The 22,592-nt window shown below is 50.5% G+C and overlaps 1 protein-coding gene across 13 annotated transcripts in view; it reads left to right on the top strand.

Annotated features, from left to right (window-relative positions):
- RALGPS1 (Ral GEF with PH domain and SH3 binding motif 1) overlaps positions 1-22,592 on the top strand; it is a 268,377-nt gene that overhangs the window by 199,987 nt on the left and 45,798 nt on the right. For all 13 annotated transcript variants that reach the window (XM_053920557.2, XM_053920551.2, XM_053920565.2 and 10 more), the window contains 2 exons: positions 18,857-18,994; positions 21,742-21,835. In XM_053920557.2, the coding sequence (XP_053776532.1) occupies positions 18,857-18,994; positions 21,742-21,835 (232 nt within the window). The remainder of the gene's footprint in view (positions 1-18,856; positions 18,995-21,741; positions 21,836-22,592) is intronic.

Below are 22,592 nucleotides of genomic sequence, written 5' to 3'. Positions count from 1 at the left end.
GCTATTGGGGTAAACCAGCCACCAAAGGGAGTAGGGGAGGCACCTGGAGGGGTGGGACTGTGGAGGGGGTGGACTGTGGAGGGGTCTGGAGCCTTGCCAGGGCTGGAAAGCGGGGACTACCGCGGAGTGAGCACCTCTAGCAGCACCTGGCAGCCTGTGCAGAGGCTGGGAGATAGATGCCTCCTGAGATGGGTGCAAGGCCTGGGCTTTGACAGCCTGTGCCTGGCCAACAAGGAGAGAAGCCAGGGGTTGGGGATCTGAGTGAGATTGGGGTCCAGGTGGTCAAGCCCACAGTAATACAGAAACCCTGACAGAAAATAAGGGGGAAGAGGTGAGCTCAAGCTTGAGATTTTTGTGCTAAGCTGAAATTCCTACTTGCTCAATTTTCAAATATTTCGTAAGTTTTAGAGCTCCTCCAGCTTGCAGCAACACAGAGCTGCCTCCCCGCCTGGCCGCCTTGCTTTCCTGCTCAGAAGCCACCCTGGGGGCTTCCAGCTCTGGCCCACTCCACGGCAACCAGCAGCCTGGCTGCCAGAGCGCTTCGTGTGGTCTCGGGCTAGCGTGTCCCAGACTTCAGTTCGTGGGCACGGGGAGCTTCAGAAAGACAGTTTGGAACTCTCACAGGCTGTCAGCTTTTTTTTAATGGACAATGAAGAAAATATAAACTATCATTATTATTTTCTAGAGTAAGGAACATTTTAACACCAACAATGTAAGCAGGGCATGATCCCAGAATAAAGGATATTTTGTCCCAAGGAAGGACAATTGGCAGCCTTTTGCTAACACTGTTTTTAAAAGTTTTATAAAGTGTAACCCTTACTTAAAATGTTTTGAATATACAAAATTACAACATAAAAATTTATCACAATTTCACCTTATTTGTAAGTGAATCTTTGGTACAAATTTGTCACTTTGGAGTATGTGTTCAACAGCCCCTTGCAGGACGTGGGGTTTTTCACAGTTGTTTGTAAAAGTCCAGCCTCACATAGGTCTGTTGATGAAAGTGGGCGTAACACTCTAAATGTTAGCATCTCCGTTTGGAACAGTCTGGGAGGAGAGGCCTCCTGCCTTTTCTTTTGCCATCCCCCCGGGTGCTAGGGAGTGTCGGGGCGGCTGGCAGGCCAGACGTCAGGCCAGCTAAGACTGCAGGCCCTCCTGCTCAGCAGCAATAAATGCCCCGGGCTCAGTGTCTGAGGCCCAGTCACCTCACAGGGGCAGTGAGTCCATCCCTACTGACCTGCCCGCTTGTAAGTTAAGGGAGGACCTGGTCTCGGGCTCCGAGAGTGCAGACTGTGTCGGATGGATGGGTGTGCAGCACCCCGCCTGGAGATTGATGCATAAGACAGGCCGCACTGTGGTGGCCTGGGACGCCAGGCTGAGTGGGCCAACCTCGTTTTGTGGGTCAGGGACTCTGGAAGCCACGGGAGGGTGGGCATATCCAGAGGGAAGCAGGACCCGGAGCTCCTAGAGGCGCTCCAGGGTCAAATGAGGTCAGCAAAGCCCTGACTCGTCTGGGGAGGGCTGCAAAGGTCCGTTGCTCTAGCTGCAGAGAAGACCCCCCTGAGCCACGGCGAGCTCACCTGAATCTCACAGGCCCCTCACGGTGTGTAGCCAGTTAAATAACTGGGCAGAGCAGGGACATGAGGCTTCCTGGTGTTGGGGAGGAAACCGTTCTTCTTTAGGGGCTGTTTGACTGTATTTACATAGATATTTATATGTGTGTAAATATATTTATGTATATATCTTCATAATATATGATGTATATTTGTTGCTACTTCGGTGAGAAACTTAAATCTGACAGTTAATATCAATGACTGGAATCAAGTTTTATCTTGCTGAAAGATGAATACATTCTCCTTAAAGAATACGCAGACACCTGGATGACACTGCTGGAAATGCCTTAGGCATCTAAAATCCCTCCGGCTCAGCACTTGATGTTTCCATCCATATATTTATTCCCATATTTTTGTCACAGTTTATTCTAAGTTCCGTAGCTGGTTCCCTATCGTTTGACATTCGGGGGTTTTCAGTGTGTGTTTTGCTGTTTGTAACCACTGCAGATTTCCCTCACTGCGCGTGCTGCCTTCCCTTCCTTCAAACCCTTTCCTCGGAAGAAATTCCTCAGAGCGGGATTGCCAGTAATTTTCTGACTTTGGGGTCCCCGAGGCTTTCCAAGAAGGCCGGGCCACCGCACCCTGCCGCCAGCAGCATCTGGGTCCTCCCTCCCGCCACAGCCTCGCTGGCTGCCAGCATTGGCCTTGCAGTCTTATTTCAATTTTAATGATGTAATGGATTTTAAACGGGAGCTTTTATTTATTAATTTACATGTCTCCGCCTACTGCATTTCTCTGCGCAGGGCCCCGATACTCTTTCTCCATTCCCCGTGCGCGACTTCCTTGCTCTCTACCCAGACGTGAGGCCCAAATGAATGAATGAATGATTGTCGGGGCTGGACATTCTTCCTTGTTTGTGTGGGAACTACCTCAATGGATTTTAAAGGAAAGACAGTGGAAAGATGTTTAAACTATAAATAGATTTGGTGGCACCTCTTATTTGTTCAAGGTGGTCCCAGGAATGAATGCAGACTCTGTGCTTCTGGGAGTGTGTTTATGTCTCATTTGAATTCTAGAAGACACCAGAGTTAGAATGTTAGCGCATGATGTATAATTTAAGTCAGAGATGAAAAAGTCTCCATCAACAACAACCCCTTCTTTCTAGGCGTCCCGTAATTTCCAAGGCAGAGGTCTCAGAGTAGGCAGGACTCGCAGCTGGAGGAAGTCTGTAGGAAACTTGAAGGCCAGCCTCACCCTCTCGTCCTGGCACCTGGGGAGTCAGCCTCAAAAGCAACACAAGGCGGGGTCGTCTGGGACGAGCCCTAGACCCCTCCTGGTGTCATCTCTGATGTCGGCTGGAGCCCTGGGCCCTCCACTTTATTGTGTCCGTGCCAAGACTGAGGGTCAGAGGGGCTGAGAAACTGTTCAGAGGCCACTGCGAGCAGGTCGGTGGCGGAGCTGGCCCTCCCCACAGACCACCTTGCTCTGGACCCCCTGCCCTAGTGGCACCAAGGGGGCCCACTTCCCAGGCCGGCCTCTGGAGGACTTACTCCTGGAGCAGCAGCTGCTCCAGAGGGCGGCGGTCCTCCTGCTTCCCAGCCCAGCCATCCACACAGGTCGACATTGGTGTCTTATTGTTAAAGCTGAGAAATCTCAGGGGGCTGTGCCCCAAAGTTCATGGCTGGGGCAGTGCTGACACCAGAGTGGATGCCTCTACTGAAGGTAGCACTTGGCTTTGAAGGCCTTAGCCCGGGGATGTGGCTGAGCCAGAGCCCACGAGCCAGTTGGAGGGAGATGTGATGGGGCTTAAGTCAGCGTCCGTCTGAGCTCTCGGTAATCCACTTGGAGCTAAGTCGTGCCCTGGCCAAGAGATGTTTCCACTCCCCAGAAGGACATCTGCCCCCTCGGAGGGCAGGGTTTATGACTCAGCCCTCCAGGCCTGGGCTGAGGATCTCAAAGCGCAGGGGCCACAGGACTGAGCTCATGGCGGAAACAAAACAGAGGCTCACGACTGACCGGTGATCCCTGCAGCCCACCCCTCCACGGCCAGGAGGTTGAAAAGCACGGATTGGGGCCAGCCAGACCTGAATTCGAATCTGTGCTTCTCAAACTACTGGCCAGGAGACCTTTGGAAAATCACCCCACTTCTCTGAGTTCAGTTTCCCCACCTGGATGATAGGGTAATGATGCTTTCATTGAGGTCCTGTCAGTGGAGGAGCTGAAAAGATGGGTGTAAGGCCCAGAGCACCACATAGTCTGGCTGCGGGTCACCCCACAAATGGTAGTGCCCCTGTCCCCGCTCCCTCCTCAGGCTTTGCACACTCATGCTCTGTCCCGCAGGACCAGGACGAGGAAGAGCGAGGCAAGGGCACGCTGTGGGTCAGAGCCCCGACTCCAGAGTGAGCCCGGAGCACAGTCAGGGCTCGGCCACGCACTCGCTGGGTGCTCTTAGATGAATGCCTTGGCTCTCTGAGACTCGCTTTCCTCTTCTTCAAACTGAGGACTTTAGGTGATTGTGTAGGTGCAGCCCTTAGCCCAGAGCCTGGCACATAGTAGGAGCTCAATGCCCATGGTCTCAGTTACCAGCATTCGCTTGCCCAAGGCTCCCACTCCCTCCACCACCCATGCCAGAGCCTCATTGGAGCCCCTGCCTCCTCGCTCCATTGCTGCATATGGAGGTCTTGGTGAGGGTAAGATTCAGGCCAGATCATGGTCAGGAAACCCTGAGGGAAAGGAGCAGACCTTTGCCCAGAGCAGTGCCCACAGCAGCCTAGGAAGGACATTTACAAATTATTCTCCCTCCGCTGGTGCCCCAAAGCAGACTTTCCACTTTAGCTGAGACATGCTTTTTCAAACTCCAAAGGGACCTTCTTACTGGGGTCCCCAGGCTGCCTCATTCCTACCCAGCCCACCCACACTGTTCTCAGCAGCACTCAGTGCTGCCCCTCCATGGCTGAGCACAGGCTCCTGCTTTCTGGGTACCCAGTGGTCAGGGAGTTGGCAGGAAGCACCCACACTGGACTTGACAGAAATGACCCTACTGTGCTGTCACAGCCAGTCACCCAGGTCCTGTGCAGCCGTGAGAGCCCCCAAGTGCTTGCTCTCTGACCGCACCATCGGGGCAGCATCTATGGTTCCAGCTGCACAGGATGCTGACGGGGACGTGTGGCCAGAACACGTGTCATCTGTTCACCGCGCGTCCAGAAGCTGGCGTCCTCTGCGGCCCTTGGTCGGCGATGGGGAAACAACCCCATACACTTATATGGAAAAAAAATGTGCATTGACTGAATTTTATGGCACTCAAAATCATATATCAAGTCTCTTTGGGTTTTTATACGTAAGCACCATAATTACTAGGGGACAATATTTTTCTTCTTAAAAAAATCAGAGCAATTGACAAGCAACCAGATGTCCGCTAACATTTCGTGAGTAAACTGTGCTTCCTGCCTTCGAGAAGCCCCTCCTCCCGCAGGAAAGCTGTTGGGGCGGCCAGCAGTGGCCATCGTCATCGCTGTCCTTGCACTGGTGGGGAGTCGGGCTCCGTTGGAGCAGAGACAGAGTGGCTCCTGCAGCTCACTTTGGAGGGGCGTGCTCACTTTTGAGTTTTGTGGGATGTTTAGCTTTTTGGTTTCTGCCCGGATCTTCACAAGATTTCCTTTTTAATGCAAACATTTATCCAGGATCTGTCTGAGGATGGGCCTCTTTCCTGGGACCTGGCACACCGTCCTTGGGTCAGCCTTCCCCGGGCTGTTCCCAGGCCCCCGCCCCCTCGTACACTTCCTTTTCTCACCCCTTCCCCTGCCATGGGGGACACCCTGCCAAGTTGGCCCTCTCATCACTGACATGAGTTTCCAAGGTACCTATTTCACTCATTGCTGCCCCTGATGTTAATCTTTTTATTCTTCGGCTGTGTTTTACTTCCTTGTATTCTCTCACGTTACACATCTCTTCTGTCTCTTCTCGCTGTTTCGCATGGCTCTTTTCACAGCCTCGTCTTCTTGTACCGGTCGCAGCGTCTTGAAGCTTTCTTCCCGACTCTGGAGCAGACTGGGGAGATGTGTTCTCATGTCTCAGCCCCTTTTACGCACAGTCCAGGCCCCATTATCTGGCAATAATTTTCCACGTGCTCTTGCTGGATTTCCGTCCCTCTGCGTGTTTTCTTGAACAAGGGCAAATCTGTCATCTCTGGTGGTTACCAGCAGGCAGAGCACTTGGGTTTCCCTTTGGACACACGCCGGTTCTGGCGCGGCGGCAGCAGCGGTCTGCGCGTGGATGTGAGGCGATGGAGGGAAAGAGCCAGTGGGAGCATTCCCAGGTCTGGGGACAGCGCCCAGGAGGGACCAGTTATCTCCATTTCAAAAGACAGGGCCCAGATTTGCTCAATTTCTGTCACCCCTTCTGCCTATAGTAATTTCCATTTCTTCCTAGATTGTAGCAATAAGGCTGTCTGTCAGCTAGTGAGATGTGTTTCATCTTTTTTTCTTTTCCTAGTCACAAAAATTTTAGTGATAAGCCCTTGTTGGTGTGGCTCAGTGGATTGAGTGCCGAACTGCAAACGGAAAGGTTACCAGTTCGATTCCCAGTCAGGGCACATGCCTGGGTTGCGGGCCAGGTCCCTGGCCAATGTATGTCTTGCACATCGATGCTTCTCTCCCTCTCTTTCTCCTTCCCTTCCCCCTCTCTCTCAAAATAAATAAATAAAATCTTTTAAAAAAATTTTAGTGATAAGTCAGGGGAGGCTTTATGAGGGGCTGTCTAGTCTCTTCTGGAAGGTTTTCAGAAACAGACAAGCACCCCCATCCTTTCTTAAAGGTTTTTTCCTCAAGTAGCTTCATCGAGTGCCTGCTGTATCCAGAGGCTATGCGAGTCCCTTTGCTGTGCGGTGTCTCCCTTCGTCTTCCCCTGGGCCTGGTGAGAAAGTTACAGGTACTGCCTGTGCTTCCAAATGAAGAAAGCAGTTGAAGAACTCACCCAGGGTCACACTGAACAAATAAGTGGCAATGCCAGAGAGTGAACACAGGTGTCTCGAGTTTGGATATCATTTCTCCTCTGTATATATTGAGCTATAAATATTGCATGTAACATGGTAGATAAGAGTGTAGTCCCTAAAGCCAAATGACCTGAGCTCAGATCCTGCCTCTCCCAGGTGTGCACCAAGTGACCTTGGACAGGTTACTTAACAGCTCTGGAGCTGAGTAGCTACGGCAGAGAGAGCAGACCAGTGAACCTCGTGAGCGTTGAAGATGTGACTAACCCATTTCTGTCTCCCACGCCACGGTTCCTCTGGGGTCTCTCGCTGGCATCTGAGGACGATTCTCCAAAGTCAGCGTGCACTAGAGTATTATTTTTCAGCAGTTGCGTGCCCTTAGTTGTTTGTGTAGTTAGTGCCTCTCTTGAACGCCTCAGGGGCCAGGCTCTTCTCTGTGCCCCGGTGTCCTGCAGGTGGGGGCACTCAGTGAGCACTCGTGGCATTGCTGTCCTCTCCCAGTGACGGTGGGCCTCACCGAGTGAGCTGGTCCCTGAGCACATCCCCTTGTGTCCTCCTCCACACAGTGACCTGCCACCTTCATGCTCCTCGCCACCTCTGATTGGTCAGCAGACATGTTTCCCTGCCACTTTGCCCTCTGTCTTCCCTGAAAAGCATCCCACGGTGGTATAACCAGGAGTGTCCTGATGAGGGTAGTGTTGGTCCCAAAGCCTGCTGGGATGCCAGTGAACTGGGAAGAAGGGGAGGAGCCAGGACGGAGTAAACTTGGTACTGGAGAACCAACCAGAGTCCAGAGGTCAAGTTTGTTGAATCATTCTCAACGGAGTTGATTCTAGAGGGCAGGGGAGAGGCAGCACAAGAGTAGGTGTGAGTGGGCCTTCCAGCCTGAAGCACGACCCCAGCCAGTGCCCTGGCTCTCCTTTTCCCCCCTCCATCCTACCCACAGGCACAATCCCATACCCGCAAGCATCCCCTGCAGGTGGGGCTGAGTGCTCTCCTGTCCTGTGAGACTGGGTCACAGGCTTGGTGGGAGTAGCCCCTGTTAGCCAGCTGCCCCCTGCCCCGCCCCTCAAGACCATGGAGTAGGGCTGGAAGAGGGCGGGCTGGGCCTGAGCCAGTTGGATCTGAATGCCTCCTTACACAGTGTGTCCTGGAGAAGGGCAGAGCCCACAGTGTGGCCCCCACTATGGGACAGGAAGAGCCCCTGGCCCATGAAAGCGGGCTGCTAGGACAGTCCTGCGTGGACTTGCATCCTGCCATCTCTGTTGAGCAGGGCCAGGAGACGTGGAAACACCTGGCCCAAGACTGCAAACAAACTAGGAGTTAGATGGCTTCTTCCTCCAAAGAGGCCTGAAAGGAGCCTTTCAGTATATCACTTCAGCAAAATCAAAAAAGAATTTTCTTTAAAAAAATAAACATCAGTTTGGATGTAGCTAACTCTCCGAAAATCTGTTGCTTGTTTTCCGGAGAATGCAGGGTTTGGTGATTGAGGTTTAGAATGTCGTGTTTTGTTACCCAGTTTCCATTGAGTGAGGACCAGGTCTGACAGTTTTGCCTGTGCCTCCCTTATTTTTTGTTACACTTAAAGACCAGATGAAGTGTGGTCACAGACACGTGAGTGCATCGGTGGGAGTGGAAAATGCTCCGGTGATGGAAGCGGCCGGCCATGAGCTCACTCTCTGGCGGAGATCCCGGGGGCCTCGGACGCCCAGGGAGACTTTCTGCGCACAGTAGCGACTCCGTGAGCCAGGGCTGGAAAGACCGAGCGAGGAGTGTTTTCCTTGGCCCGTGGGCAGCCTCAGTTCTACCCACTGTGAGGCAGGTTTCCGAAGCCTTCACTGGGGGAATCGTCTTGCATTTCCTTTCGGTGACGTCAGCTACTCTGGAAGCCCTTTATAGCACTCGGAGAAACGTGGGTATTTAGCTTGGAGACAGCGGAGCGCAGGGCTGACCCTATCAGGGGAGGAGGAGTGAGGTGCCTGGCAGCTCCAGGTACTCTCTTCCGCCGAGCAGTAGAGCTTCAGAGGCCAGATTGAAGAGTCACGTGTGTGCAAGTGCAGATCCACATCCGGCCCAGTCGTTCCCCAAACATTCATTTTCCGGGCCCCTCCTGTGTGCTAGGCTCAGCGCTAGGCCCCTGAGAACACAGAGGTGGATAAGACACAGCCCTCGCCCTCGAGGAGTGTGTGATAAATGCTGTCATCAAGGAAAGGGCACCGGCTCTAAGTGCCCAGGAGGGACCAGCTAACAGCTGGACAAGGAGGAAGAAGAGGTTGAGGGGACAAGGGGAGGAAACTCCTCTGCTAAGCTCAGAGCCACGAAGCAGAGGGCTCGTGCAGGGAACTGCAAGGGGCCCAGCCGGCTGGACTATTCTGTAAGAGAGAGGGGGAAGAGGCCAGAGATGCCGGCATGGGCAGAAGCCAGAAGGCCAGGAACCCTCGCCCACGGGGATGGAGAGCCATCGAGTAGTTTTAAGGTGGGAAGGGGCACAGCCTAACTGGGTTTTAGAAAGAACACAGGTACAGGGTGGATTGGGAGTGGAGACCAAAGACAAGGGGAGGAGGCAGGAGACAATGGCATGTTAACAATGGCTTGTAGACTCCGAGGCAGCTGGTAAAGCTTGTGGCCTTTAAATCGAAACCTAAAGACCGAGTCTTCAACAGGAGCAAGGGATGTTTGGAAAAATCGCTTGCGTGAAACACTGCCTCCCTTTTCCCTGCCCAAAAAGTGTTTGCTTCTTCAATAGCGAGAAGGAAAGAAGGGAAGGAGGCAGAGAAGGAAGATCTTGCTCTTTCATATTTCTACAAGTAGTACATACTTGTAGCTAAAGGCTGAATTAATATAAAATTGTATAAAGCAGAAAATAACCCTAAAATTCTAGCCCTGAAGATGGTTACCATTAACAGATTGGGCGATATATTCTCCCTCTCTCACTCTCTCGTGTATAAAATCATACCTGATTTGTTTTCCTTAAAAACAACACATCATGGATATCTTTTATTGTCAGTTCTTAGAAATGTATTTTAGACTTTTAATAGCTGCATCATTTTCCTCTGCGTGTATAAAAAATCACTTATCCAAACCATGCAGTTTTTCACAATTTTACAGTACAAACAATGGTGCAATGAACATTCTGTGTCTTACTTTGCCAATTTGTAGGAATATTGCTATAGAATAGATTTCTAGAGGTGGAATTGCTGGGTCCTGGGAAATGCACGTTACGAGTTGTTGGTGGATAGTGCCACATTCTGCCCCCACGCGTCTCTGTCACTTTACACCCCAGCTGGCCTTGTGGAAGGGCCCCCGTGTCCAAGCTCTCGCAGCAACACCAAGGGTTGTCGACCTCTTTGACCTTTGCCAATATAAATGGCAGGAAACAAGCTTGTTTTAATATGTACTTACTGATTATTAGTGAGGCTTGGGCATCTTTGACATCTTTATTGATCACCTTCTGTGACATCATTTACTTTTGTTGCAGGAGGTCTTTATGTGTTAGAACTATGGACTGTCCCTAAATTGCAAATATTTCTCCCATTTTGACCTTTGTCTTTCAGCTTGGTGGAAGACACTTCCTTCGGTCCTGCAGAAGCGTGCCAATCTTCTTCCGTGGCTTGAGTTCCATGGCTCACTTAAGCTTTTGTGTGCCCCGTGGTTATAACAATATCTTCTTCTGTTTTGTTCTAGTGCTCTTCTTACTATTGAGATTTCAGCCCTGAATTCACCTGGAATTTACAGTTTTAAGGAGTAAAGTAGACAGGCAGCTTTTTACAGGGTCCGACAGCAGTAAGGCCTGCTTCAGTGTGGTGGGGAGGGTAATAATGTGGGTGTAACAGTTGATAGCTTTAATTTGAACACTTCACCTAAAATGGCATGAGTGTGAAATGGCTTGAGTGTGATACTGTTATATGACAGAATTATAAGCTTATGATTTGGTAATAAAAGATTTTGTAATAAAAAGGAGGGTGTTATTTGTGCCGGACCCTGTATTTTCCTAAATAGATAACCCCTTGTCCCAATACCATTTATAGGAGGACCCACCCTTTTCCTATTGATTTAAATGCCCCTCCGTCTTCCACTGAGTTTCCGCGTCTGCATTTCTTACTCTGTGCCGTTGGCTCATTCGTCCAGTTCGGTAGCCGTGCCACCCTGCTCAACCACTACCGCCTCGTAGCACATTTTCACAAGTCCCTCTCTCCTTTCTTCTTTTCAAAATGTTCTATTTCATGTATTTACCTCTCTAGGTGAACTCCGAAATCAATTTTGAAATTATGTGAATTTTATACATTCATTGGGACAAGTGTCCATGGTCATTTTTCTTTTCAGGAATGTTCTCTTTTCATCCCAGGTGAACTTTGGCATCAGTTTGGAATGATATGAAATTCACATATTGGTTAGGCAATAACCGACACCCTTACAGTGCCGAGGCTTCCCACCCAGCAGTGGCATGTATTTCCTGTATGTTTACATCTTCTTTCTTGTTTGCCCTTCAGATGTTTCTATATTATGGGGTTTATCTTAATTACCAAAGTGTTACATCCTCATTGTGACAGTTAAAATACAGAGTTATAGAGAAATGGTTTATATTTGTAAGAATTGTGCTTTTGTTTCATTAAAGTAGATTCTTCAAAGAAGAATTGAGCTCAGAATATGTGCTTATTTAATTTTAATAAAAGTTATATTAGTTTTCTATGAAGTAAGTTTTATTCATGTAGGTCTTACACATTTCTTTTTAAGTTTACTCCAAGGAGTTTTATAGTTTTGTTTTTATTGTACATGACCTCCTTTTTTATTTTCCATTTTCTGGTTGATAATTGCTGGTATAGAAGAATTCTACTGATTTGTATATATTTACTTTGAACTTAACTGTTATTTGGTACTGATAGTTTTTTAGTTGACTATCTTAGATTATTTAGTTATATAACTAATATGATAACATTGTATCTCTTGAAAATAATAGTAATATTATGTGTATCTTTAATATTTATAACATATTTTTTCTTGTCTTATCTCATTGCCTTGTGCATCCAGAGTAGTGTTAAATGATAGAAGTATGGCAGGTATTCTTGATTTCTTCCTAGGAATAGGATTTCATGTTAAGAACATTGTTTTAATTTTTCTGACATGCATCCCCTATCACATTAAGAAAGTCTGTTACCAGCTCAGTGCTTTATCAGGAATGGATATTAAATTTACCAGTTACTTTTCAGCATCTCTATCAAGATCGTTTGAAGTATCATTGCACTCCTATAATGAACCCGTTTGCTTTATTAATCTTTTACATACTACTAATTTGATTTGCTAATGTTATTTTAAAACACTGAGTTCCATGAGACCACTTAGATACTGTACTTTTTAATAATAGTATCTTTCTCAATGTTGTTAATATTTTCCTCTTTATTGGTAAGGAAGTTGTTTTGCTTCTTGAGACAGCTTTGGGAAGATGGACTTCCCAGCAGGCCCCGCCTCAGCTAGGTTTTCAGGTGTGCCGGCGACGTAACAGCGCGCGCACCAGCACTCTCACACCGCCGCGTATTTGGGACCAGAGCCGCCCTCCCATCCCCAACACTGCACATCTGTGTGTTTTCCTTTTTCTTCATCACACATACCAAGGAATTGCCTACTTTGTTGGCTTTTCAAAGAACCAACTTTCAGTTTTATTTATCACTTCATTATTTCTGCTTTTACAGTTCGTTCGTTTTCTTTTACTTTGTTTTGCTTTCTCGTTTTTTTTCTAGTTCTCTGTAATGAATCCTAAGTTCATTTCTTTTTACCTTCTTAATTATTAATATGAGCACTTGAGGCGATGGATTTTTCTCTGAGTAGTGATGTAGCTTTGACGGCATCCTATATGTGTATAGTTTGTTATTTTAATTTTAATTTCTTCTTTCATCTCTGAATTATTTGACGTGTTTTTACCTCTGGGTCATGGGAGGAAATTACTTTAGACCTACCAAAACCACATGTGTTGTGGGCATGGGAGGTATGATTTCCCCCAAAGGAAAAGTGAGGGCTGTTTCCAGAAGAATTGGGAGTGGGTGTTTAGCAGACGGAAGTGCCGGTTTCCTCTTACTACCAATAGAGTTGTTGAAGGGTTAAATGAGGTGGTACATGTAATTCACCCAGCACAGTGTTCAGCACGAAACAAGCCGACTATTGATGGCCAGATTAGTGCCGTCTCCGCATGCCCTTTCCTGTTGCTGATCAGAATACCAGCAGGTGCCGCATGGTCCCACTGAGCTCCCTGGGAGAACATTTGCAAACAGTAGGTGACCCCATTGCACCTATAGATGACCAGGTAATCCCCCAGGCACGCGGGGATCTGTGGTCGTGTCTTCGTTTCACCTCGGGGAGCCAGGAGGAGACCCTAGATTCTGAGCAGGCTGCGGGACTTTGCCCAAGTGCTTTTGTGATTCATGAGACTCCACACCATGAAATAAGCAAGGCCATGTGCTTGTGGAGAAACATGGTCTCTGACCACCTGACATGTGACTGCCTGGGCCAGCCCCTTTCTGCAGACGTGGGAAACGTGTGTCTGGGTGTTGGTCAGCTTGCAGCACATTTCACAGGAGGAATAATCTTTACGTAAGGATTTTTTTCTGCAGTTTGTGTTTTGCATGATTGATATCAATTAGTGGGCACTAATTAATCCTCACAGTCTTCTGCATCTTGACAGGGAGCCTGAGTGGCCCACTGAGACCTCCTTCTGCAGTGGATGGAATTGCTTTGTGCTCTCATTAAAAAAAAAAAAAAACAACCCTCTAATGAGCTGCGGCTCTGTTATTTCATTTGGAATTCACCGGGACAGTTTGTGTGATCAAACCACACAAGTACGGTTCTGGGTGCCAGCACTCCTCACTTCTAAAGTCTAAAAGTGATTTTTCCAAGGCAGAGCAGGACAACACGGAACAAAGTCTTTTATCTCCCACTTTAAAAGACAGCGCAAGAGAATGGAAAGCATAAGATGGAAATGTGGCGGGTTTTTATGCTGTGGAGGGTTTTTCCCTCAGCACAGCAGAATTTTCCTTATTAAACAGATAGCTGTGTGAGGAAAACCAAAACCAGAGTCAGGATGGAAGTGAGACGGGCGGTGATGGGAGAAACAAGAGCACAGTGAGTTTCTGGGCTTGTGGTGAAGCCCAGTGCCAGCCATGGGCTTTGGCTCTGGCAAGCCGAGAGCACCCAGCTCAAGTGGGCTTTGCTCCACGGTGCACGGTGTCCCTCAGCCTAAGAGAAGGTGTCTGTTCAGGAGAGCACCTCCTTTGTCAGCCTGGTGATCCCTCCTCAGGGTCGGCGCGTCTTGTGGACAAACCCTGGTGGGGGGCCTGGATTCACTGTCAGGAGGAGGGTTTGGCCACATGCCCCTGGGGTTGGGACCAGCCCAGCTGCAGAGGGCATCTGCAGCAGAGCCAGCTGAGGGCTGCTCACTGCCATCGGCCCCACCACAGCAGGCTGATAGACACGTATGTTGCAGCCACAGCAACCACACCAGGCCCTGTGTGGGGCGTGGCAGTCTGGAGCAGCGCACAAGCATGTTCAGGTGGCTCTCCATCTCAGAGGAGGTCCAGTCTGCAGGCGGGCAAGCCACGGGCTGCCAGCAGCGTCACTGGAGGAAAGCAGGGTTCAGCAGGGGTCCTCAAACCCCTATCTCTGTGGCTGGGACCCTAATCCCTGTGCCAGCCAATGACTTCCAGCCCTAGCACACAGCATTGCTCTCTGTCCCAAATCTCTGGAGTCAGGCAGACCTGAATACAAATCCCAACTCCCCCATTTGCAAGCCGTGTGACCTTGGACAAGTCACCTTACCTCTCCAAGCTCTCATTTCCGAATCTGTGAAATGGGGAAATGAGAGTACCTAAATTCCATGAGACAGGCAGGCCAGCCTCTCCTGTCACAGAGAGTGGCAGTTACTATTATGGTTGTTTCCTCCAAAGTGTCTGTACCTCCCAGTCTAGCCCCAGTCCCTGGTACCACTCAGCCCCGTGGCTGGTCCAGTTATTCTGCATCTTAACAAAGCCAGTAGCACAATTTCATTGGCTGCAATAACTCTGTATAAGTAGGAGGGGAGCTGAGACGTCCCAGCTGCGCTGTCCCAGCTCAGATGGAAGGTCCCAGTACTGGCCTGCCTGAGGTGGGTGGCCACCACATGGTCTGCATCTGGGCGCCACCCATGGTTATGGCAAACCCAGCCAGTGCATGCCTCCTGTGGGGCCTCGCCATGGAGCCAGGATCGAGGTTAGCTCAGCTTCTTGGGCATCTCAGTGGTCCAGGCCCTGGGCCAGCAGACTCCTCACAACCACCGTCATTACTCCTGATCACAGTCAAGGAAACTGAGGCCCCAGGGGTGGGGGGTGAAAGGATTGCCTGAGGCCACCCAGCGTGGCAGCACCAGGGTTCCAAGCCTCCTGGTTCTGAGCCCCACACTCTCCCACTCACTCCACAGCTACCTGTTATGTGGCAGAGTTGGCAGCGCCCCCAGGCCTGGGTAGGCGCACTGACAATGGGACCTGGACAGATACACCATGGTGGGTGCCAGGGACGCAGCGTTATCTCCCCCCTCCTAAAGGAGTGGGAGGCATTCCTGTAGGAGAGGGAAGTGGCCACAGCACAGCCATGAGTCTTCTTGGAGGGTGTTGACACCAAAGGAGAAAGCAGGCAGGGGAACTGTAGCCTGGAAACCTCTGGGTTCAGCTTGCCTCACCAGCCGCCAGGCACCAGAGGACTAGCTGGGGTTAAAAAAAAAAAGACAATATGGCAGCCTGGACAGACCAGTGTTCAAATCCCGCTTCTGTCACAGCCCAGCTGTGTGGCTCAGGGAAGTGAAGTGAGTCTCGCAGCTTCAGTGCCCCCCTCTATAAAAGAGAGGAAAAACCTCCCTGACAACTCTGGTGTGTTCGGAGTCAGTATCCTGGGCAATGCTCCTAGCTTAGGACCTGGCACGTAGGCTCAGGTTCATTATCATCACCACCTGACCCTGGGTCTCTTTCCCCAGCCACAAAATGAGGTAATAATGTCCTTCATTAGGTTATTGTATGGATTCACTAACATATGGCTTCCTCCGTGCTTTTCTTCTTTCAGCTGATGCTCACCGAGCAGCTCCCGTGTGCCCTGTTCTGGCCACTGGGGACTGAGCTCGTGGAGCAAGACACACTTCCTGCTTGGAGGGGCTTCGAGTCTGAGGGGGAGATTGGCATTAGGAGCAAGGGCGACACAAACAAGCGTGTAATTCCAGGTGTGGTGGGTGCTAACCACGCCCGGGGCTTAGCGCAGCACTGGCTCAGCGCGAGTGGGAGGTGGCCGTTTTTATGACTTCATTACGGTTTAGGCTTTTAAATATTTCTAGTTACAGGCTAACAATACTGAGGAGATCTCCCTGGATTTGTGCAGTATTAACTGTGGAAGATTTGCTGCTCTTGGAGTTTTTATTATGGGAGTGAAAGACTTTATTGGTGGTTCTGTCCAGGCATTGCTGCGGATCAAGGTCTCTCTAGGTCACGGGCCAGGAGGCCTCCTTTGCAAGGTCCCCTCGGTCCTCAGCATGTCGTGGCCTTGGCCTGTACTCTGCGGTTCTGGGGAGTAGACAGATGTCGGGGTCTGCACATTTCATGGAGGTGGGTGATGAACGCTCCAGCAGTGGCATTTGCCCTCATGAAGTAGTGAGCTCCCCGTGCTCCCAGGGTGTAAGTGGGGGTGGGGCAGTGGAGATGGTGGGCCGGCACCTTCAAAGGCAAGCTCCTCCTGGCCTCTGTTTGCAGAGCCAGGGACCTGAGAGGAAGCAGAGGGGCCAGCACCCGTCCTCACAGGACGGAACAGGGCACGGCTTCCATGCTGGGGGTGTTAGCTGAGAAAAGGTGATTCCCAGGGTGTTCTGATGGCCAGTGGGAGTGTGGGAGCACAGGGGCTGGAGCCAAACAAACCTGGATCCAAAGCGCACACGCCCACGGTGAGGCCTCCGGCAGGTTTCTTCATTCCTCTGAGCTTCCGTGTTCTCTTTAATCCTCCTGGGGTTGGTGGGAGGGTCACAGGGGTAAGCAAGGAGAGTAAGTTTCCAGCTGATGGTAAATCCCTGGGAAGCATCAGTCTCTCTCCCTTTTTCTGCTCCGTAGTGTCTCTGCTCCTGGGCCGAGTAGTCAGTCAGCCACTCAGAGGCAGCTGGGTGTCTCATCTGGAACAAAGCTGCCCCTGTCACTTATTCCATTACCTCCAGCTCAGCACAAGAGGGTACTTTCTATTGTGGTGGAAGCAGTGAGGGGATTTTCAGGGTCGCCACTGTTGAATCCTTGGGGAGGTGACTGAGCTATGGTTTTAAGAGGAGAGAGGAAAAACGAGGTCAGGAGAAAGAATAAATCTGTGGACCTGAACCTACTGACCTTGGAACTTCTATATAGGGGAAATTGTTTCTAATTATTGACATTTCGGACACGTGATGCCACTGAAAGAGTGGACGTGGAGACGGTTCCTGTGAGAAGCATCAGCATATGTTTCTGTGATTGAATGGTTTCCCGTAACAATGTGCAGCTATTTTAAAAGCAGATGAATGACTCATGGCATCCAGCAGCAGCAGGAGCCGACCGTGATGGCAGCAGTGTCCTCTGGGGAGGCCGGCTTGAGTTCAGCTCCCATTACAGGGACCAGCTGTGCGACCTGGAGCTACTTGCACATCCCGCTGCATTTCCTTTTCCTCCTCTGTAAAGTGGGGTGTTGTGAGAATCAGTAATGCAACGGATGTATAAGTCAGCATAGTGCTCATTTGTCCATGCAAAAGACCCACAGCGTCTAACTACCTGCTTAGTTACGTTGTAACAATGATTCGTAGTTTAACAGTAAACTTTTAAGGCTATAGGTTTTCCTCTGATTACCGATTACCGCCTCACCTGATGCCGTAAATTGTTAACATGTAGTGCTCTTTCTGTCATTGTCTTTAAGTAGTAGATTTTTATTTTAGATTTTTTGTTTTTATTTGACCCGAGAGTTTCTTGTGAGTATGTGTATGTGTGCATGTGGGTCTTTCAGATGGCTAGACTTTCAAATAGTTATTGCTAAATCTTGCGTGTACTGTAAGGCCAAAGAATGTGGATAATTTACTTTTTGAAACTTATTAAACTTTTCTTTACAGTCTAGTATCTAATCAATTTTGTAAGCATTCCATGGGTATTAGAAAAGAATTACATGTTCATTTATGTAATACCGAGCTTGTTTATTTTGTTGCTCAAATACTATATATACATATGCACAACTACATCCATATATCCGTATATGCATGTCTGTGTATATTTTGTATGAACACACACACACACACACACATATTCTGGAAGAGACATGCCAAAGGCCCCCTGTGCGATTTATGTCATTGTTGAATTCACTTTTTATTTCTGCCAGTTGTATATTTTGATGCAGTGTTGCTTTGGGCACTGAAATGTGTAGTCATTAGATCTCAGTCACCTGTGCTTTTCATCAATATCAGTCACTCCTCTTCGCCTTGGTCACTGTTTTCTGCCCTGAGTTCTGCCTTGCGTTGCCACTCCTGGTCACCCGGCAGTACTCGGGGAGGGCACACGTCCCCAGGGGGTCTGGGCTGTGGTCCCGGAGCAAGCTAGTGAGCTGAGGCCATGAGCGCGTCACGCTGCATCGCCATCCTCCTCCCCAGTGCCGGCCAGGTGGAGGGTTCCGAAATCCCCTGGGGTGATGTCATGAGGCCTTGCCGAGGTTCAACGCTGGCCTGTCCTAGCTGTGTTTTTATATCACTGTTATTTTCTTATTAAGTGCCCTCAGGAGAATTCTCTGCTTAGCCTTAGCTTTTTATACCATGGGCTGTTGCTTTTTAAAATTTCTTCTTCTGTCCCTTAGTTAATTTATGATTTGGGAGTGTGTGTGTATGTGTGCGTACAGATAGATGTGCAGACGTACAGCAAAGTGAACAAGTGAAAACTGAAGCCTTCATCCAGAAGGCTTCTTCTGGACGTGGTATCTACTGAACTTTATCAGCTGGTGCGAGACACAAGTATTTATTCATCTCCTTTATGTCCTGTCATTTTCCACATGGGTGACAGGGGGGAAACCCTCGGGGCTGAAGAGTGCACGAACCAGAGATGCTAAAATCTTGCCAGCGTTCATTTTGGTTGTCGCTCAGGTGTTTGGTTTATCGTTGAATGATCTGTGTGAAAATCTGGTGTGAAAAACTTGGAGCTGAAGTGCAAGCAGTACCTCAGTTTTCCATAAGTCGCCCTTTATAGCTTCCGGCAAAGCAGTTCTACTTTGTGCTGCTTTGTCTGGTTAATGGTGAACACCCACCATCACTAAATATCTTCTTTACTTTCAGGGATCTATCTTCTGGATTTAATCTACATCGATTCTGCATATCCTGCCTCAGGCAGCATCATGGAAAACGAACAAAGGTCCAATCAGATGAACAACATTCTCCGAATCATCGCTGACTTACAAGTCTCCTGCAGCTACGGTGAGCACCCCGATTGCTGGCATTGTGAAATACTACGTCCCTGAAATCTGGGGCCCGCACCTTATCGGTGAGAAGGCTCTGTCTTGAGCGTTAAACACGTGCTCGACTTGTTACGTGCGTGCTTGGTCTTCACGGACTGTTGCCGTCTCTGTGCTGCAGGTGAGGACACTCAGGCTTAAAACAGGGTGGTCACGTGTCCACGTGGCCACATGTTTAGTGAGTGGCAGAGCCCAAGTCTGTCCAGCTCCCAAGCCAGAATATTCGTGAGCCTGTGGGCAGCTCCTGGATAGCTCTCCTGCAGGCAGACTCGGGGACCCTGGCTCCTCCACCTTGCGGCTCTGCCGTGTCCCCGGCCCCTCCAGAGTCCTCCACTGAACTCTGCAGGACGATGAGGAATAGAGAGCATAATGTAAGACTAGGTTTTACGGGCCAGACCTGCATGTGGCACTCATTACTCTGCTGAGGAAGGCTGGGAAAGGCGGTCTGGCTGTGCGTCTAGAAGGAAAAGGGAAATGACGTGGCCAACAACTTAGCCAGGCTCTGCCACCCATGACCAGATCCAAAGCGGGACCATGAAGGGGGCAGTCTGAAATAGGTGGAGGAGACGGTTGTTGCAGATGGGCCAAGGAGCTGGGCAGCCAGAACATCGGGCGGGCCATCCACATGGGCATTCATGTCACCCAAGATGATGGCGGGCTTTGGGGTGTGGAGGTCATCTGTGGGCCAGGTGCCCAGGCCCTCCAAGAATGGACATGAATGGCCAGGGGGCAGTTGGGAGGTGTCAGCAACGAACAGGAGAATGGGTGGCAGAGTTGTAACGATGAGCCTCTGTGCAGCGGGGTTTTCATAAAAGGGTGGAGGAGTGAAAGTCTAGAAGCAGCGAAGGGAGCCAGACACACACCAACTCTATACAAGGTGTGAGCGAACTGATGGGACACGGGGTGTGAGCGAACTGATGGGACACGGGGTGTGGGCGAACTGATGGGACACGGGGTGTGGGCGAACTGATGGGACACGGGGTGTGGGCGAACTGATGGGACACGGGGTGTGAGCAAACCCACAGACACGGGGTGTGAGCGAACCGACGGGACACGGGGTGTGAGCAAACCTACGGGACATGGGATATGAGCGAACCAATACTCCCCACTGGGGAAGACCCCCTGGGAAGCCAAAGTGGGCTTCCTACAAGGTGGGCTCACTGAAGCAGATGGCCTGCTCATAAGCACCCCCACAGGGGGTGAGGTGAGGTGTGAGCACTTCCCGACCAGCTGTTCTCTGACCAGAGGAGCCTGGAGGGGACTGTGTCCCCAGTGCAGCCCTCGCCCACTGAGGCCCTTTCCACTGACAAGTGCATCCACACTCAGTGTCCTGCTGGCCAGCAGAGCAATTCCAGACACAGCTGTGGGGTGGGGCAGACTAGGGTTCAAATCTCGGCTCTGTCTCTTGAAAAGTCACTTTCTCTCCAAGTCTGAGCTGTTCTCATCTGTAAACATGTGCACATATGTGTGCGAGCCCTTGGCATGCCCGGGCGTTTCATCAGAGCTCAACAAACACTTGCTTTCCTACCGTCACCCACACCTGCCCCATGGTCACCTTCAGGAAGTGGTGGTGTCCCCCTTGCAGAGATGAGAACGCTGAGACTCACAGGGCTGTCCAACCTTCTGGCATCTCTGTGCCACACTGGAAGAGTTGTCTTGGGCCACACATTAAATGCACTGCAACATGTAATCACAAAAAAATCTATTATGTTTTAAGTAAATTTACGATTTTGTGTTGGGCCACATTCACAGCCATCCCTAGCCAACATGCAGCCTGTGGGTTGCAGGTTGGACGCCCCTAACAAATGATATGTTCAGAATCTTGCAGTTATGGGGCAGAGCCATCAGGTGCCCCTCACATGACCTGGATTCACCCCAGAGAGTGAGGGCCCTTTTCCACCCTCTGTCTGCTGTTCTTCACAGCCTGCTCCACCGCTGCCACCTGTCCTCTCGCTCATTCTGCGCCCTTCCCCCGTGGGGAATGGCAGAGAGGATCTTAGAGGGTTTTAGGCCCCCTCAGAAGTGCAGTGACCCTGAAGGTCTGCGGAGAGCAGCTGGCATCGGCCACCCCAGGAAATAGAGGCAGTGCAGTGTGGAAGGGGGCCTGGGTTCAAAACCCAGCTCTGCCACTTCTGTCAGTGACATAAGCTTTGCAAGTTACCATGGCTTCTTCCTCTGTGAAATGGACATATGTGTCCCCCAAATGAGGCAGCTGTGAAGGCTAAAGCAAATGACTCCTAGGAGTCTCTCAGTACAGAGCCTGGCACGGAGCAGGTGCTTAAGCCTCCAGGCCCGTCCCTGCCTTCCCAGGACGCAGCAGCTCCAGCCCATGGGCCAGGTGCTCCAGCTGTGCCAGGATCTGGGTGGAGCCTCCACACCAGGCTGGATGAGGTTTTTTCATTCATTCTTGCTTTCTTGTTAAATGGGTGGGCAAGCATGGGAGGACACAGACACCTGGTTGTGGCCTGTTCTGGAGGCCAACTTTCCCCGAAGATCCATCTTTCCCTGACCAAAGAACTGTGGTGGCCACGGGGGGTGTGTCTATGGCCCAGCCATCGGGGGGCACTCTGTGAGGGCAGAACCCAGGCCTGATGGCCCGTCTGTGCCCAGTGCCTAGCGTCTGGTGCCAAAATCAGGGATTCCTGCATTTCTCATTTGGGGCCTGGAGATGGGAAAGACAAACCTCTGGGTTTTGTCCCCCTCTGGCAGATCACCTCACGACCCTGCCCCATGTGCAGAAGTACCTGAAGTCCGTACGCTACATCGAAGAGCTCCAGAAGTTTGTGGAAGACGACAACTACAAGTGAGTGCCCACCCTCCCTCCCGGCCCGGCACACACAGAACGTGTGCGCACAGAACACGGCCTCTGCCACCACCGAGCCCGCAGTGGAGCCGTCTGCCCCAGGCCCACAGGCCCCCAGGTTCTGAGGAAGGTGTTTTGTGAACTTCGCAGCTTGGCTCTCCCAAATTGCGTGGGTAATGTGGATTTGGACTCCAGCCTATGTGAGGTGCAGGCTCCAGCTCTCACGAGTGATTCCCAGTGCTGGGTGGAAGGACAGCTTTCTAGCCGTATCTCCAGGCCGGCAAACAGAGTTCTCCAAGAGTCTGTTTCATAGATGGGACAGCTCCCTGTGGTCCCAGCCTTCTGCAGGACCCTCGCTGACTGGCACTGGCTGAGGCCCCATGTCCATGCCATGCAGCCCTTATGGAGCCAGTTCCTATGGAGAGCCCTGGGGGCCCTTTGGCCTCATCTGCCACTCACTCTGCTCTGGCTTCCTGGTCTGTCTGCATTTGTAGCACCTGGGAACTTACGCAGCATTTCTGTCTATTTAGAGGGAGGCAGAGGGTTTTTCATGTCAACTCTGCCACAATGGTGGGACATCTTCTTAGCTCATTTTGAGCTTGAGGTCAGCCGTGAGCCTCGGTGCATTTTCATATACCCTGACGCATCAAGGCAAGTCTCAGCCATCTTGTAATTGATCATTTACCCCCAAGTGTCAACTTTACGTGTGTTCTTTAAAATCTCATCTTATTTGTTGCTTCTGGCACACCACAGTTCC

This window comes from Desmodus rotundus, chromosome 1 (assembly GCF_022682495.2).
Source record: "Desmodus rotundus isolate HL8 chromosome 1, HLdesRot8A.1, whole genome shotgun sequence".
NCBI classification, from domain to species: Eukaryota; Metazoa; Chordata; class Mammalia; order Chiroptera; family Phyllostomidae; genus Desmodus; species Desmodus rotundus.
This window is presented reverse-complemented; position numbering and strand designations above follow the sequence as displayed.